Below are 17,854 nucleotides of genomic sequence, written 5' to 3' on the forward strand. Positions count from 1 at the left end.
AAGAATTCTTCCGTTTAACCTTCAAATCGGGACATCACAGCTTCCCTGACATCTTCATCACTTGAAAACCGCTGACATCTTCAAAACTCAGAACAGCTCCTCAGCATGCTCAACTTCAACTGACCTGTACAGTGGAAGAATTAATCCAGGAATCAAATATACAAGGGTCATTTCATAAATAATGCACACTATTTTTTTTTTTTAATTTACATTTTTTTTTTTTTGGGGGGGGGGGTTCAAGTATTTCTTTACAATCCTTCAATATAGTCTCCCTGCTTTGCAAGACCGAGTCCCAATGTCCGGGAAGCTTCATTATTCCATCCAAGACACTGTTTTTGTTCAGTTGCCAAATGGCTCGGGTAACGGCGAAAGAAAGCTCTTCCAGAGATGCAAAACGATGTCCATGCATAGGTTGTTTCAACTTTGGAAAAAGGTTGAAGTCTGGTAGACTCATCTCTGGATGGTGGGGAGCATGAGGTAACACCTCCCAGCCGTATTCACATAGTTTTTCAATGATGACATTCCCTATGTGCGGGCGAGCGTTGTCGGGAAGAATGAGTAGCTCAGTCAAGAGCAACTGAGGTTGGGTTTTGTGCATTTTTTGCAAAATAATACACTGCTGTGACACTTCTTCCACATGGAATTTTGTGATGATGCCTTCATGATCATAAGCAAAAATCATCATTTGTTTGACTTTTGATTGAGCTCGTCGAAATTTTGTTGCTCGTGGGGAAGATGGAGCTCTCCACTCATTGGACTGTGATTTCAACTCTGGCTCAAAGTCTCTGACCCACGTTTCATCAATAGCAACAATACGATTCAAGAATGCCTGATCTTCAACATCGAATCTTTGTTTCAGCACGGTTGCATTATCCAGGCATCTCTGCTGCTGTTCAGCAGTCAAGAAGTAGGGGACCTATCACGCAGAAATTTTTCTTTTTTTTTTTTTTTTTTTAAATCATTTGTAAGAATTTGGTGTACTGATGTCAGTGGAATCCCTGTGGTTTCAGAAAATTCCTCGCATGTTGCACAACGATCTTGTTCAAGAGCATCTTCCATGGGTTTCACACATCGTTCATCGATTGTTGATTTCGGCCTTCCTGGTCTTGCATTATCATCTATGCTCACATGACCACTCTGAAAACAAGTTGCCCACCGAGAAACTGTACTACAGCCAACTGTTAACTCACCACAAACTTCACGTAACACACTGTGGATATCTGTCGGGTTTTTGCCACAGTACCCGAGACACCTGCAGCCTTCACACTTGTCACAGCCACACTATGTACACTACAGAACTCCTAAGCACACATCTTGCTGCTTCAAGCACTGAAGTGAAAGTGAAACAAGGTTTACTGCAATTGCATCATCATCCATTCCCCAATGTTGCCAACTTGTGCATTATTTATGAAATGAATTGATTAAAATGAATCCTTTCTCATTGACATTTGTAAGCATGTAGTTTTGTTTGTTCTTGCATCTTAGCTTTTTTTTTTTTTTTTTTTTTGCTTTACTGCTTAATGAAAATTGAAGAGATTTTAGACTATTCTATCAGATTTTTAAGAGGTTTAAGAAATTCTGTGCTGTATCAACATGGCTGACACTAAATACAAAGGTGATGAAGCAGCAAACTTGCGAATAAGTCAAGAGTTGTTAAGCAACTTTTCCCATCTTTTTGCTTCATGTTGCTTTTCTTTTGTATCAAGGCCAGATTTAAGTTGTCGGTGCCCAATCTGGACCTGAGAGCAGTAGGTTGGAAGGAGGTCTGCCTACAAGATATTATAGATCATGGTCCAAAAGCAAATTTGGCAGCCTAGGCAGTTGCTTCTGTTGCCTATGCTAAATCTGTGCCTGTTTTATGCACTTCATGATTGTACATAAAGAAATGCCTTTGATATTCACTTTGTATGTGACCAGTCCTAACTGGCTTTCTAGCAACTGTGTAATCATCTAGAAAGAGCAATATTTTGAAACCACTGAATTAGTAGATTTGTGTATATAGGCTTGTGCCTGCCGCTACTGGTTTTTTGTCTAAGTGGTAGTTTTAGAAGAAAGAATATTCATGAGTTTTCTAAAATTGCTGCACTTTACACAGATACTACCCACATCATCTTATATGGCTGGTTCTAAAATAATCTCCTCTACATGTTTTACATTTCCATTGTTGACAAAACTTACTTTTAAGGATGTATTGGCCCATGTTATCAAGGATTTTGCATTTTTGTAGACGTGATGCATTCCCATCACATTCCACATGAAGACTCCAGGAGAATTCACAATTTGCCTGGAAAGCAGTACAGGATTCTGTATTATGATCAATTCTTATATATGTTGAGATTTTGCACTCCTCAATAATAAATCTGCCTGCAGACTTGAAATTCTCAAACTATACCACCCTCATATGGACAACCAAGAGTAATTCTCCTGTTTTTCAAGCACTAACACATTTTCTACAGTTAGCCCAAGCTATAATCAATTTTATTTAAATCATAATCTATTAAACAGATGCTTGTTGGCAATTAAAAACTTGGGTGAACCAAAATTCTCAATGTGATCTCAAGTCAGGATTATAGTACATATATAAAATTCACTGTCACATTTAGGTAGTCTTCATTTTTCATCTGTTTAGCAGATGATTTTCCTTTTTATTTTCTGAAAGAGAATATAAATTTATAGTTCTTCAGTATCCTCAAATATTTTGGGCAACTTGTTCATTATGACTTTCCCCCTCATTTGGTAGTACAATACAAATCTTGCTTTGTTTTTATGTTGGTCTTGTATTGCCAGAAGCCTTTTCCTTTTCTATGCTGTGATTTTATTTAGATCTGTGGCCATCAAAATTTTCTTTCCAGCCCATGGTACATATAGATTACCTGTATATTGATTTTTCAAGATTTCTAAAAGTAGGCATTATCTAAGGCTTCATTGGTCTGTCATATTTTTATTTTACTGGTGTTAATGAGAAGGCACTCTATGAATTATTTGAATTTCAGTCCCTCATAAACTTGATTTACAAGAGTTTTGGCAAAAAAGTCACCATAAGTTTTAGAGGATCATCACCTTCCATGCCCTTTGGAATCCCCAAAATTTACAGGTTGTTTGAACATGTTCAAAATTCTTTTTTTGTTCTGGCTTCATATCTTCATCGAAGGCCTTTCTTCCAATTCAGCCTTTTTGTTTTGAGATAGAGAATTGTACTTCCATTTTCATCTCTTTAGTTGCACCATGATTCTTGATCTTTAGGGACTGATCTCCTTCACAATAATAAGGGAGATTTCAGTTTCCACTGGCTTTTGGACCAGCTGTCATTTTCTGTGGTCATGGAGTTTTATTCAGATTGAAACCATGTGACATTGAGAAAGCCACTTCTGTTTAACTTGTGGTGTTAATGGCTATGAAAATTGTCACTTGAGAATAAGTATTTGAAAGAGAGAACCATTTTACTTGAAGGTTTACTTAGTTATGCCATTCTCTTTGGAGAATAGGTGGCTTAACTGTCTCTAGCAGCAAACTGTCTAGCACCTTATCATTTGGGTTATTTGTAAGACATTTCATCTTGCCTCTTAAATTTCTCGCCTTAGACCTGATAATTCCTAGCATCACATATGGTTTGGATTGACATTCTATGAATTCCTTATCAGCCCAGGACTGGAATTCATCATGCTTTCTCCATCCTCTCAGGAATCATTTACCTTTATTACTATCAACTCTATTAGTCCTGTTCAGAGTTTGCTTGAAAACATTTTATAAAGTAATAGGTCATTTTTTTTTCTGCTTGTGTAGTCTTTTTAATTACAATATATAGTTTTTTGAACTGTGGCCTCCATGGCCAGGTCATGCATGTGACAATTTTCTTGCATTAACGTATTAATGATTCTAGCTATATGGTTCATGAATACTATATGACTTTGTTCTCCTTTGCTTATAGCAAGCAGATGAAAATTTGGATTTTGAAGAACAAATCTTGGAAGCAGCTAAGTCAATTGCAGCTGCTACAAGTGCCCTTGTTAAATCAGCCTCTGCAGCCCAAAGGGAGCTTGTGGCACAGGGAAAGGTGAGTACTCAGCCAAAATTAAGCAGTAACAAATTAATTTAAAAAAGACACTGTATAAAAAATAAAAAAAAATAAATATATATATATATATATATATATATATATATATATATATATATATATATATATATATATATGATAGATAGATAGATATATGTGTGTGTATGATATATATTCAACTGATTTGTGGAATGGTGCAACATACCTTTAATTTATGTGTCATATGATTAGTCCTGGTTGATTAACGGAATAGAATTTTTATTTTAGCACATCACACAGCAAATTGGAACTATGGCTTTTATTAAGGAAAAAAAACATTTGACCAAGCCCTCAGTTCCTGCATTATAAATATATACATTTTTAATTTAATTTTGGCTTTTAATATAACACTTTGTACTAGGGCCTGCTGCAAGAAATCAATCCCTAACCCAAAGCTATAGGGGTGTGGGATGAGCATGCGGGGGTGGTGCCCCATCCATACAAATGTTGCATGTGTTAATGCTAAAATGATCCCCTCCACTCACCACCAATATGGCTTACATACCCTTTCTTTCTCCTCCCTGCCTAAAACAAGCAAGCAAGCAAGCTACACTAGTCTCCAAAACTCTTAAAGTACATGTAGGCCTTCAGGTAATGAGAGAACAAATTTGTCCACAGTGAGCTTCAATTGCAGGGCATGCTCTCTTTGAAAACTAAAACAGGACATTCCATTTTTGCTTTACTTGATCAATGTTTTACTGATGTCAACATTTATGTCAATGTTTTATTGATGTCAACATTTATGTCAATATTGCTTTTTTAACATCTAGAACTATAAAGAAATAGTTACCTTCCTTTGTTGTCATTTTTATTTCATCCATGAGATACCGTATTTTTCGCTCCATAAGACGCACCTGACCATAAGACGCACCCTAGATTTAGAGTAGGAAAACCAGATAAAAAACATTCTGAACAAAATTGTGTAGTAATAAATACCCTGTCTCCCCTTCCCTGCCAAGCTGTTCATTTCATTTTTCATATACAAACAATACACACAGCAGATATAAATTATCAAAACTGACACATTTTGATCACTAAATTGAAAATAAAATAATTTTTCCTACTTTTGTTGTCTGGTGATTTCATGAGTCTCCTTCCTTCCTTTCTTCACTGAGGCCCCTTTCTATTCCCTCCCTCCCTTGACCCAAGTTTGTGCCCCCTCCCACTCACTGCCTGCCAGCCTTTGTTCTTTGACCGACCTCCCTCCCATGTCCCGAGTTCATGCCCCTTCACTGCCTTCTAGCTTTGTCCCTCCCATGTCCCGAGTTCATGCCTCCTTGCCCTCACTGCTTTCCAGCCTTTGTCCTTCATCCTCCCTGCTGCGCCGGAAACTGCCTTCCTTCCCCCCTGTGCACTGAAACCTGCCTACCCTTCACCGATTCCTCTTCCTCTGGCCCTGGTCCGCCACTGCTGCACCGGAAACTGCCTTCCTCCCTCCCTACATGCTGAAACCTGCCTACCCTCTGCCGATTCCTCTTCCTCTGGCCCTGGTCCGCTGCCTCTGTGCCGTAGCTCAAAGAAAGGAAGGGCCAGCATGCAGCGATTGCATGTCACCGGCCCACAAGCCTTCACCCGACGTCAGAACTGACATCAGTTCTGACGTCAGGAGAAGGCTTGTGGGCCGGCTTGCTGGCCCTTACTTACCTTCTTTGAGTTGTGGCACAGCAGCGGCGGGCAACAGTCAGCCCACGTACCCCCAACGAGTGAGTAATTTTAAAAAGGTACACCGGGGTGGGGGAGTGTTTTAAAAAAGTTACCTTTGCTTCACCCAATTTTGGGTGGAAAAAAAGTGCATCATATGAAGCGAAAAATACGGTAAGTTGAGCTTCTAAAGTTCTTCTTACTCAAACTCTGAGCAGAGGCCCAGTTTCAAGCAAGAGTTTTTTGGTAGGCATGCAAAAAGATAAACTGTTTAGGAAAAAAAAAAACAAGGCAAGAATAATCCTCCATTTCAGCGCTCACCAATCTTTCTGCAGCCATGACCCCAATTCATGCAGCTATAGAAAGCACACCACCCTCAGGCAGCATAGGACAATGAAGTTGTATGGAGTGCCCACCCAAGTCATGACCCCAAACATAGGTCATGATTCAGTTTCAGAAGCTCTACTCTGTTCCATGCAGACAGATGTAAATTGAAATACATGACTAATCAAAGATGCACAGTTTCAAAAACAGGATGAATGACCAGATAAAAGTGCTGGAGCACAACTTAAAAAAAATAAAAAAGACCGAAGAGGTAATCTTAAAAGCACCTGCATATGTAAATGGTAAAACTTAATATTTGAACATTGGCTATCCTAGCAAGTAAAATATATCATAAAGCCAATATTTCCATGTGCAAATGATTGGGATGCAGAGACTCAGAGGGGATGTGTCATGGGTATTTTTCAGGCAGGCTGAAAAATTATGCATGTGTTTTTAAATTTTACAATAAGAATACACATACAAGCAACCCACCAGCTTTTGCATGTGCTCCAGGGTGCAACTCTCAATAAAGTACATATTTTAAATAGAACTTAACATGAGGAATTGACGCTGAGTATTGCCTTATTCCCCCCATTTTGTATGTTGGTATTCAAAGAGAGAAAAAAATATAATGGGTTTTGCCCCTAATTTGGCCCATTTGTAGGCATAGTGATCTGAAATTAAGCCATATATATATATATATATATATATATATATATATATATATAGTTTGCAGCACTAGTTTATACACTTCCATATATAAATTCTGGAAGCCGACTTATGCCACTTGTATTTCTGGAATCATTGTTCCCATTGCCTGTACCAGTGAATGTGTATTTGCTGATATATATGTATGTATTTTACAAAAGATTCCACATTTAGCAGTGCCTTTTGTCAAATGCTGAAGAAATTGTGAACCTCCCAACCTGGATATCTCGATTCCTAACTTGATGAGCTATCCAAAATGGCTGTGAATGGGCCAAGCGGTCACCTCCCGTTCCTCGCTCCAGCCTCTGCCAGTCCCTCTGGTCACCACCAGTCACTCACTCTGGTCACTATCGGTCAACCATGAATATTCTGGTAGCCGGTCATTCACTCTGTGGTCACTGCCGGTCACTCTGATTCCTCCGCTGGTCACCACCAGTCACTACACCAGCCACTGTAAATCAGGATATCTCCAGTATGCTAGTTCCTCCTCAGTCCCTTCTGTCACCAGTCACTCTCTGAGGAATTTCCTGGTCCCTCAGTCTTCCCTGAGAACTCCCCTGGTCACTCTACTGGTCATCAAGCTTGAGCACTTTTGGTCACTTCAAGCTCTACCGGGCAGATAGGTCCCTCCTGGTCCCTCAAGCACTCTCCTAAGAACTCTGCTGGTCCCTCAGGCACTCTCCACTGGTCCCTCTGCTGGTCATCAAGCTTGAGTACTCTTTGGTCACTCCAAGCTCTGCCAAACACTAGTCAAGACTAGGCTTACTGAAGGTTAGGCTTTTGCCAGCATTCCTCCCCTCGAGGGTCTCCCAAGCTTCAGAAGGACCTCTTGCTTTTCCCAGATCTTGGCTCTAGTGCGCTTTTTTTACCTCCCTTTTCCACTCAGGGTGAGTAGAGAGCTCCCAGGTGTCTTTGCAGCATCTGTATGCAAATTAGCTCCTCTTCTGATGCCAAGACTTCCCACTGCTGGCCAGTGTTGGGATATACACCCCGTCACAATGGCCCTTCTAAAATTTCAGAAAAACTGTTCATTAGAACTTTTGAAGTGCACTAGTGAATAATGTCTATATGTAACATACCACTTCTTCTAATGCAGTCAAAGGATTTTTTTTAAGTTCAATCATAAGGATGAATTATATAGATGAATTAGTCAATGTAGTAATTAGCCAGTATTGAGATTCTTCCCCAGGAACATAAAATACAACACAAATTTCACATTTTACAATTCCATGGGGGTTGGAGGGTAGAATTTTTTTCCAGAGCACATAAGTGCCTGCAGTTCAGCTGTCCAGAATGATAGGTTGATTTGATAAGTATGCAAAGATGGAGTCCTAAGTTTCGTGCTACAGAAATACTTATAAAACATGAACGTCTAGATGTTCTTCATGAAGCAGAGTAAGTGAACTTGATCATTTTAGCTTCTTCTGGATTACATTGGCATGTTGCATGCTGAGATCAATAAGGAAATCAGAAGTGATACATCAGTAAGGTTTCTATTCACAAGCACACCCATGGAAAAAGAATACGCTACATGCTGTTAATCTCACAATATAATTCATAGCTTAGTAGGTGTGTTTGCACTTCCAGGTTCAGAAAAATTCACTTATTAACAGTGTATGTGCTAACATTGTTAAAATGTGATATTTACTATAGGATCCATTAGACATAATAGACTCTACTCTCCAGTAAATAATGCACATATTTTGTGTCTATATTTGAGGAAAAGGAAATGGAGCAGAAACCCAAGAAATATAGAATATGATGGTAGCTAAAGCACATGCACAAAAGAAAACAAGGAGCCATGTTTATAATGTAGGGATGAAACTACAAAGGACAACTGAGGGTATGTCCACAAAGAAACTCAATTAATGAGGGATTCCTCCACCTGGGTGTTTTGTATTAATAAAAACTGATTGGAGGAATCCCTCAATTGATTGACTTTTGTGGACATTGCCTCGGTTGTTCTTCGTAGTTCCATCCCTACATTTTAGACTGCCCATATAATCTGCCCAATTTCATTCTAAGGCAATACCATAAACTCCACTCAATCTTTGGCTTCCTCTCACCAGGGCCATTGCAAAGGAATTATGCATGGTAAACAAACCTTGTAGCCTTGCCACCCTCCCCAAAAATTAAGCCTAAGGCCCTTGCTTTTCCTCTACCACCACGAATCATGTTAACCTCAACAGCATCCTCCTAGAATAATCTGGGTGAATGCCCACCCTCCATACTGGTAGAAGGTACCTCCTGTTGTAGCTTTGAGTTTGTGTGGTCATTAGGACCTCTTGCTGTGCTATGATTACAGATGCTCTTTCACAAGCAAAAACTACAACAAAAAAGAAAGCTGCAAAGATGATGAACCAAATACCAAGGGCTCCTTTTACAAAAGTGCGCTAGCGTTTTTAACGCACGGCCGAAAATCTACCGCCTGCTCAAAAGGAGGCGGTAGCGGCTAGCACAAGCGGCAATTTAGCGTGCGCTGTTCCGCGCGTTAAGGCCCTGGCGCGGCTTTGTAAAAGGAGCCCCAAGTCTTTAATCTGGATCAATAAACAGTTTATATCCCAAAAATATAGTCCACTTTGGGTTATAAACCTGGACCCGACACGATCCATGTTTCAAAAAACACTTATTCCTCAGGGGTCCTAAAGGCATTAAAACCACATTCTAGTGAACCATTTGGTAAACAACTGGAAAAAATGCAATTTGGTGGACAGATAAGCTCCTTCGCAGTACTGTACTGCTCTTTGGCATCCCTCCGCCGCCTAAAAGTGCTACAGTTTTGCATCTACCAGCTCATATGAGAAACAATTCTATCCATCCTTGAACTTTCCTGTGAAACAGCATTTTCGGGGAGGGGAGGGGGGTTCTCATTGATACCTGTTGAATATTTCAAATGTGACAGAAACCGATACATACGTCTTTTGTATAAGATAATATGAGAAGGCAAAGGATTAAATGTATGTCAGCAAGCTGAACTTTGATTAAAATTTTTTAAAAAAGCACCAACCAAAAGCTATCATTTATTTCATTTTTCTCACAATTGGTTCTTAAAATTGTCTTCCTAGGTTGGCGCAATACCTGCTAATGCCATAGATGATGGACAGTGGTCTCAGGGTCTTATTTCTGCTGTAAGTGCTGCCTGTGTATATTTGTGCCGCGCTCCAGGAATGTAAAACAAGAACTCACTTTTGGGCCCTTGATTTGCAGGCCAGAATGGTGGCTGCTGCTACTAGCAATCTTTGTGAGGCAGCCAACGCCTCAGTTCAAGGCCATGCCAGTGAGGAAAAACTCATCTCCTCTGCCAAGCAAGTAGCAGCTTCCACAGCACAGCTGCTGGTGGCTTGTAAAGTAAAGGCTGATCAGGATTCAGAAGCCATGAGAAGACTCCAGGTAAGAGTGATTAAGCCGCCATTGTGTTCCCTTGAAACTTGGCAGGCACATCGGACTATACTCAAATGAATTGTTTTAAGCCTAGATATACCTTGGGGAATTATGCAAGCATGTGTACACACAATTTTCCACATAATGAACATGTGCATAATTGTGCAAATTTCCATAACTCGGTACACCAGAAGACAAAAGTTGGTTTAGAGCAGCCATTTTGAAAGCAAGTCTGCTTCGATCTGGATGCTGTATGAAGTTCAGTGTTTGTACTATTTCCTGATGTAGCCTAACTGAAAGGCAAAACAGATGATCCCCTGTCAGGAGTAATTTGAACAACAAAAAACCCAAAAAGAGGAATACTGAAAATATATATCAAGAGAGCAAGTCTCCCCTGACCCAAAAAGAGGAGTGAAGGGAAGAGACAGCCCAACGGGAACAACCTACCACAAATTTTTAAAGGTGAAAGGGAAGCACTGTTTCACAGCCTGCAATGGGAACACGCATTGTATAAAGATAGTATAAATACTTCCCCCTCCCCATCAAAGCACTGTTCATAAGATGCTTAATTCTGAGATTAGCTCATCCCCAAGAGATCAATAGAAGAGGATGATGGGGCAACAGCAATCCCCACCAGTCCTACCCCAGTAGCTGCCTCTGCAAAAATGGCATTGCTTTACCCCCTGTCACTAGTCTCATGTGTTTCCATCTTGTAGGATGAATTTAAAATAAGATTTTAATAATGATACCGTTAGTTAATGTCTTTTTGTGTTTGTCTTGTTGAAACGTGTTCTATTTCTTAAATATGTATGCATGTAATTTTGTAAACCGCATAGTTTTTATGTGGTATATAAATTTTTAAATAAATAAATAGCCTTCCAAATCATCTTATAATTCTGATATTTTTTTTCAGTGCATAATTTTGAAAGTTTTAGTATATAATTCCCTGGGGTGTTCTAGAGCCTACAAAAAAAAATCTGTAAGTTTTTGCAAACATTTAAAAAGGTACTTTAACATGGTCCATTCCGATGTCGGCTAAATTGAAATACATTTTTAGAGTGACATTAAATACCTACTGAGAGGAAATGACAGCAGGTAAAAATCCTAGGCCTATCCAGTCTACCCAAAAGTGAAAGTTGTTTTCCCTGAATTTAGATCGGATCCTTCTCTAGCAGTTTCCCAATAGCAGCGTACGAGACTTGGCAGAAGTTGTGTGGTAGCTGCATGCAAGGCACACTGGAAGAAGGATTTCGGTTGATACAGAGAAAGCCCTCAACTTTCCAAATGCAATGACATCTTAAATTTTGTTCTCTTCTTCTGAGCTTAAGAGTCTGTATGCTAGCATACTGTACAGTATCCCCAAAGGTAGTAGTTCACCTTAGCTGATATTCAGGGTGGACTAGGCTGGTGTAACTTTTAAAAAAAAAAAGGTTTGATGTTGTCATGAGCAGCAGTCTGCCAAACAATTCTTTAACCAAATATCCATAAACTGTTGGTCTACCAATATATCATTGTTTCAAATGTCCCCACTATAACATTCATAAAAAGGCAGTTAATGAATGCTAAGACACCAGAGATGAGATTTCCCCCCTGAAGTAGAATCATCTTTGAAACACTACCAATGTAGGGAAGATAAATATTGTCTTTCGGTATCACGAATGACTCGATTTGAAGGATTTTGCAGCAGCTCAAGTGTGGATGATACATTCAGATAATTATAATAGCATTATTATTATTATTTTTTTTTTTTTTTTTGCCATACTCATGTTGGTTGAACTAATAAGAATTATTGCACCATATTCTGAAGATTCAGCAAGGATCTTATGGTGTCAATTTCAAAGACTGTGACACCACTACTCATATTGTGTAATAAAAGCCTTGACTGATGGCCTCCCAGTCTTCTTTTGGGTATTGGAGATGTTGGTCTGAACTTTGGAGATGTGGATATCTAGTTTCATTCTTTGCTGTACAATACTCTGGGGTTTGCTAAGAGTGGTTTAAACAATTCCTTAAGCTAGGGTTATGGTTTCAGAATAGTTTCATTTTGTTGGATTTTCAAATTAAGATCTAGGTTCCTATTTGACAAGGCTCTGCTCCAGATAGTGTGATATCTGTCTACTCCCAGGATTTTTGCTGAGATTGAGGGGGTATAATGTGCTTTGTTCTTTCCGAGCAGGGACTGTGTACTAAATGTCAAAATGTACAGCACTCTGCTTATGCCTTTCAGTGCTGTAGAAGTGATAAACAGTAGTAGTGTTCTCTAGCTCACAGTGGTGGAAATTCAGTTCCTAAATCATTGACTTAAAGTAAAAAGATTTTCTGCATGCAAGTGGGTGCTTTTAGTCTTATCTCCTTTTTTTTCATCTTATCACATTTGGGCTATTGCTTTTGGGTGACCTTTCAAGTATCCAGTGGAAGTACGCATGGTGTTTCTCTCCTATATAGTGCTGACAATTCCTAAGCAACACAGTGTAGCTTAAGATGCCTGAGTTATTCTATTTGCCTATGAGTATGTGATTGGGCTGAGCTGTCGTTACCCATCACTCCTCTATGCCCAGGCACTTCTGGTCTTCCTTCCTCTGTCACCAGGTACTGTTAAAACAACATTAAAAAAATATACTTCATTCACATTCTTAAAACCCATGACCAGGTCTCTCTAGACACTTCCTGATCATCACCAGGGCCTCCCCAACCCTTCATTGGCCCTCCGGGTCTTCAGGCATCTTCCGGTATCATTTACCAGTCTCTCTGATGGTTGCCACTGGCCCTGCTGGTCACTCACCAGTCACCTTTGGCCATTGCTCTCAGGGTCTACAGGATGCTTCCTCTTGGGTCTTCTGTTAGCTCCCGGTACCATTACAAGTCTCTCCGCCAGTCACCACCAGTTACTTGCCAGTCCCTGTCAGCCTAGGACCTTCTAACTCTTTGTGGGACCACCGCTGGTCCTCTGATCTCCAGCCTTTTGGATCCCCATGGGTCCTGGACACTTCACCGGTCCCTCCGCCGGTCATCAAGCTTGAGCTCTCCCCGGACTTCAAGCTCTATCAGACCCTCCGGCTACTACTCCTTTCAGACCCAGTCACCTAGTCGTCTTTTCCAGGATGTACGCAAGATGCTAAATAAGACTAATTTATGCTATTGCAGCTAGGCATAAGAGCAATTCCCTTGTTTCTATCGCAGAAAACATTGTTTAAGCAACCTGTCTGACAGTGATGACTTAAGGTAATAGTTTTCCATAAGGAATTAGTTGAAATACCCAACATGTCAATCTTGAATTAAAACACACTGGTAAAAAAAGAAAAAAACAACAACACTTTATCCACTTAATTTAAGCACCAGAGGTGAATATAAAATGTATTTTAGCTTCAAGATCTTAGTTGCCATAAGGATCCATTTGCAGGCCTATCAACCATGGAACTGGAGATTTCTCTGTAAGAAACCATTAAATTTATTAGGTAAACCTCTAGGGATCAGAGTCAAGTTTAATATTTGTCTGTATTGGATTTTCTCTCTCTTTTTCTAGGCTGCTGGCAACGCTGTCAAACGAGCATCAGATAATCTTGTCCGAGCGGCCCAGAAAGCAGCATTTAGCAAAGCTGATGATGAGGACATTGTGGTTAAAACAAAATTTGTTGGAGGAATTGCTCAGGTTTGTGTAGGCTCTTCCATCCATGTACGTATGTATTTATTTATATTTTTCCGAGGACAAGTTGGCATAATATTCTCACGTGTGGGTGACATCATCAACGGAACCAGGTACGGACACTGCCAAGTGCATTGTCACAAGTACCTGGCAAGATTCCAAAACAGTACGTAAGTCAAGGGTATTCAAATTCAACCCTTGGGGACCACAAATAGAGCAGGTTTTCAAGCTGTCCTTAATGAAAATGCATGAGAGATGTGCATACACTAGAGATCTATCTTGAATAACACAAAACAACACTCCTCTCAAACAAAATCACCGAGCGCCAATCACCCAGTAAAGATGAAAGAAAAAGCCTCAGGTCTCATGTGAGCTATACAGCTTAGGCTCTATCTTACCAACATCATTGGCATTAAAAAAAAACTTTCATCTAATGGGCAAATATTGCTCAAAGAGAAGTGAAAATGCATGAAAAAATCAATAGTTCAACACTGGTCCTTCATATTACAAGCAATGTTTCATGGTGGTCCATTTATTCAGGACTTCTGGATCTCTGTGTTTGTTAGACATATAATTCCATGTTTCTTCCTTGCTCCTTTCATATCTATCTTGGGCATATTCTTTAGGGATAGGCTGAAAACCTGGCCTGTTTGCACTCCTCAAGAACTAAACTTGTGTACCCATGACTGAGGTTAGGGGTGTCCAATATCAGCTCTTGCCCAATCAGGTTTTCAGGATTTCCACAATGAATTTGCATGACATCTAGTTGTGTACAGTTAAGGGAGACCAAACACTCTTTTGCAGTTTAAATGAAACATGACTCATGTCAGGCCAGTGTCTCTATTTGTATTTAAAATAAATGTTATGTACTATTGTTTAAATGAAAAGTTTGAAGCAAAATTGCTTAAATTTATATTTAAAAAATATTGAGATTTTTTTTAACCTTCTCATTTAACTGCTTTCCTATCCATGAAACGCCTTGAGAGAGAATGAAATCTGAGCACTTAAAAAGATTGGTGGTTTCCAGAACCAGGCGTCAGTTGATTTAATTCCTCTTTGTTTCTCTAGTTTAGACGAGAAATAAATACCTTTATATTTCTGCTCCAAGTAATCTTGGATCTAAATTGTGGACTTAGAATGATTAGTCAATGTTTCTTTATTTTTATTTTCCTGAAGTTAATTTGACTGTATCAATCTTTGCTGTACAAGATTTAATGCTTGATATAAATAATTAAAATTAAAATAAAAAGTAAAAAATAGTGGGACTGATGAGGTTTAGTGAGCTGGTATTCCCTTCAAACTAGGGTCTAGCAGTAATAGCCACTGCCAAGAGGTCCTTTTAAAATAAACTTTTTTCACTTCATGGTGTAAGAGATGATTTAGTTCTTCATTTAAATAAGAACATAAGAATAGCCTTACTGGGTCAGACTGATGGTCCATCAAGCCTAGTAGCCCATTCTCATGGTGGCCAATCCAGGTCATTGGTACCTCAATAAAACCCAAGGAATAGCAATATTCCATGCTACCGATCCAGGGTTTGCTTTGGAATTTTTGAAAGGTGTTTTAGTGCAAATAGATCTTATGCATATTCATTGGGGAAATCATTAAAAATATGACTGTGTTGCAGCACAGCTTTCAAGGACCAAGGTTGGACACCCTCACTGGGGAGACCAGCACTGAAGGGTTCAGCCTCTTGGAGGCAACCAGACGATGCTGAGTTGGAACAGCTGATCTGAACTTGGAGTCAGAAAGAAGGACAAGGGTACAGAAAAACCTAAAAACTGGCCCAATGTAATAAACCTTTCTGATTATCTTCATAGATCATCGCAGCCCAGGAAGAAATGCTGAAGAAGGAACGAGAATTGGAAGAGGCAAGGAAAAAGCTGGCTCAGATTCGGCAACAGCAATATAAATTTCTCCCTACAGAACTGAGAGAAGATCATAGTTAAAGATCTGGGAGGGGGGATTTTGTTTTTGGGGTTTTGTTTAGGTGAGCTTCAAGAGATCAAGAAAACAGTATCACTCAAGTGGACAGGAGAATATACTGATGCAGCTGGGCAACGGAAAGCTGCCTGCAGGACTTGAGAACAGACGCAAAAGCTGATGAACATGCAGTATCCAGATTTTCTTCTTCCTTGTCTGTTCAAGCTGCAGGAGGTTTGTGGTTCTTGAATTAAAGATTCAGTATTATACATTCACTATGCTAAACTTCCCCATGCGTTCACTCGCTGAACCTCAGGAGTTTACCTTCCGTTCTAAAACCTGTTACGATAAAACCAGCACGGTACTATGCGGCTTGGTCTCTTCTCTTCCCTGAAAGAGTTTCTAATTATAAAAACCGTGTGTTAGGAAGAATCAGAATTGGAAAATCAGGTGTTAGAATGGGGAGCCTGTAGATCTTCTCTGGTGAGAGATGTTAAAACAGAAGTGGCTACATTCAGGTTGAGGGGTGAGGTACTTATTTGAAAGCTACAGAATTTAAGGAAGCAATCTACTATGTGCTCTTACATTTTATATATTTAAAAATATATATGTATATAATTTCCCATTCTTTCCCCTTTTTTTAGTTCTTGTGCTTCAAATGTGAAAATAGCTGGCTTACTCCAGCTCAGAAGTATTATATGAAAGTACAAAATCTGTTTGTCACCTTGAAATAAAGGGCACCTGGCCATTAAAGCAACATTTTTGGATGAATTAAGTTATTCACAAGTTCACACTTGCTTGATAACCTAAATCTTTATTTGAGTTATATGACAAAAAAATTGATTCAGTCCAAATATAGCTGAGTCAGTATTGGTCCTCATTGACAGCTTTTACTGTAAGTGCATGAATTCAGTTGTTTGGATATTATCAGTTCCTGAATGTGTAGTACAACATATAAGGACTGCCCTGGGGTAAATTTTATAAGGGTCATAAGCATGCGGGACAGTGTTTTTAGCATGCTCAAGAAGATTCTCTTAAAAATCCCTGAGTGCCTATTTTATAAAAGCAATAAAGATACCCGTATTGCCTTTATAAACTAGATTCCTTTGAACACTGGCATAGGCACCTTTTTATGAAACTACCCCCTTAGGGGTAAATTCTATAAAAGGTGCCGGGATAATGCCTGTTGAGCGTCTAGCTGTTGGCACTTAGGCGCATAACTCAAAGCATGCCTCTGCCATGGCCACGCCCATAAGAGTTGCATGCTACAGAAATTTCATGTGTACCTTCTGGAATAGCAACTAAGGTTGGTTGCATGTGCAACTGCCAATTGTAGCCAGTTATGGCAATGAACACCAAGTTAAGCCAATAATTGCTGTTTATTTAATAATCAGCCATCAAATGGCATTAAGTTGTGCACTCAACTCACCTTATTCTTTAACCTCCCCTTCTATTAAGCTGCTGTAGAGATTTCTACCTCAGCCCAGAGCGCTAAACGCTCTGACGCTCATAGGAATTCTGCTGATGCTTAGTAAAAGGGGGTGGGTAAATTGGGCACTAAGCGTAAAGTTGGGTTCCCAGATTTATACATTTAGGGGGATCATGCCCACCTATACGCAGTGTACACGTAAGCAGTCCTGGGGGTGGAGAATTGATGCTCCAAGGATAGGATTTGGCACATATGGATCATTAACTACATTGTAGACAACACAGATCCACGTAGTGCCACCTAGGGTTAATGTGTGGTATTCCACTACATCTGAAATGTTAAGTAGGTGCAGTTTCTGCCAACTGTGTGTCAGTTAACGTAGGATTCAGCCTGTGCTGCTTGTCAAGCCACTTTCAATTTCTGTTTTCCCAGAAAGTACGTATGTATTTTGAATACCATGTACTTTTGGAGGAACAATTCCATGTAGTGGAAAATATTCCTGCTGTGCTTGAGCTCCAGATTAAAGCAGTGCTTCCCAATTCAGTCCTGGATTACCCCTTTGCCAGTTGGGTTTTCAGGATATCTGCAATGAATATACATGAAAGAGATTTGCATACAGTCTAGGCAGTGTATGCCAATCAACCTCATGCATGTTCATTGCAGATATCCAGAAAACCCAACTGGCAAAGGGGTAATCCAGGACTGAATTGGG

General features: G+C 39.6%; 1 protein-coding gene and 1 long non-coding RNA gene across 3 annotated transcripts in view; one reads left to right on the forward strand and one right to left on the reverse strand.

The window, feature by feature from the left end:
- The window catches only part of TLN2 (talin 2), a 572,423-nt gene extending 555,959 nt beyond the window's left edge, over positions 1-16,464 (forward strand). For both annotated transcript variants that reach the window (XM_033920311.1, XM_033920312.1), the window contains 5 exons: positions 3,929-4,054; positions 9,832-9,894; positions 9,974-10,156; positions 13,671-13,796; positions 15,611-16,464. In XM_033920311.1, coding sequence (XP_033776202.1) covers positions 3,929-4,054; positions 9,832-9,894; positions 9,974-10,156; positions 13,671-13,796; positions 15,611-15,739 — 627 coding nt within the window. In that variant the 3' untranslated portion in view covers positions 15,740-16,464. The remainder of the gene's footprint in view (positions 1-3,928; positions 4,055-9,831; positions 9,895-9,973; positions 10,157-13,670; positions 13,797-15,610) is intronic.
- LOC117348326 overlaps positions 1-17,854 on the reverse strand; it is a 135,039-nt gene that overhangs the window by 69,575 nt on the left and 47,610 nt on the right. Inside the window, exons 2-3 of the long non-coding RNA XR_004536965.1 lie at positions 4,884-4,965; positions 2,179-2,284 (exon numbers count right to left, since the gene is read on the reverse strand). This is a non-coding gene — a long non-coding RNA (uncharacterized LOC117348326). The remainder of the gene's footprint in view (positions 1-2,178; positions 2,285-4,883; positions 4,966-17,854) is intronic.

Source organism: Geotrypetes seraphini, chromosome 14, assembly GCF_902459505.1.
Source record: "Geotrypetes seraphini chromosome 14, aGeoSer1.1, whole genome shotgun sequence".
In the NCBI taxonomy this organism is placed as follows: domain Eukaryota; kingdom Metazoa; phylum Chordata; class Amphibia; order Gymnophiona; family Dermophiidae; genus Geotrypetes; species Geotrypetes seraphini.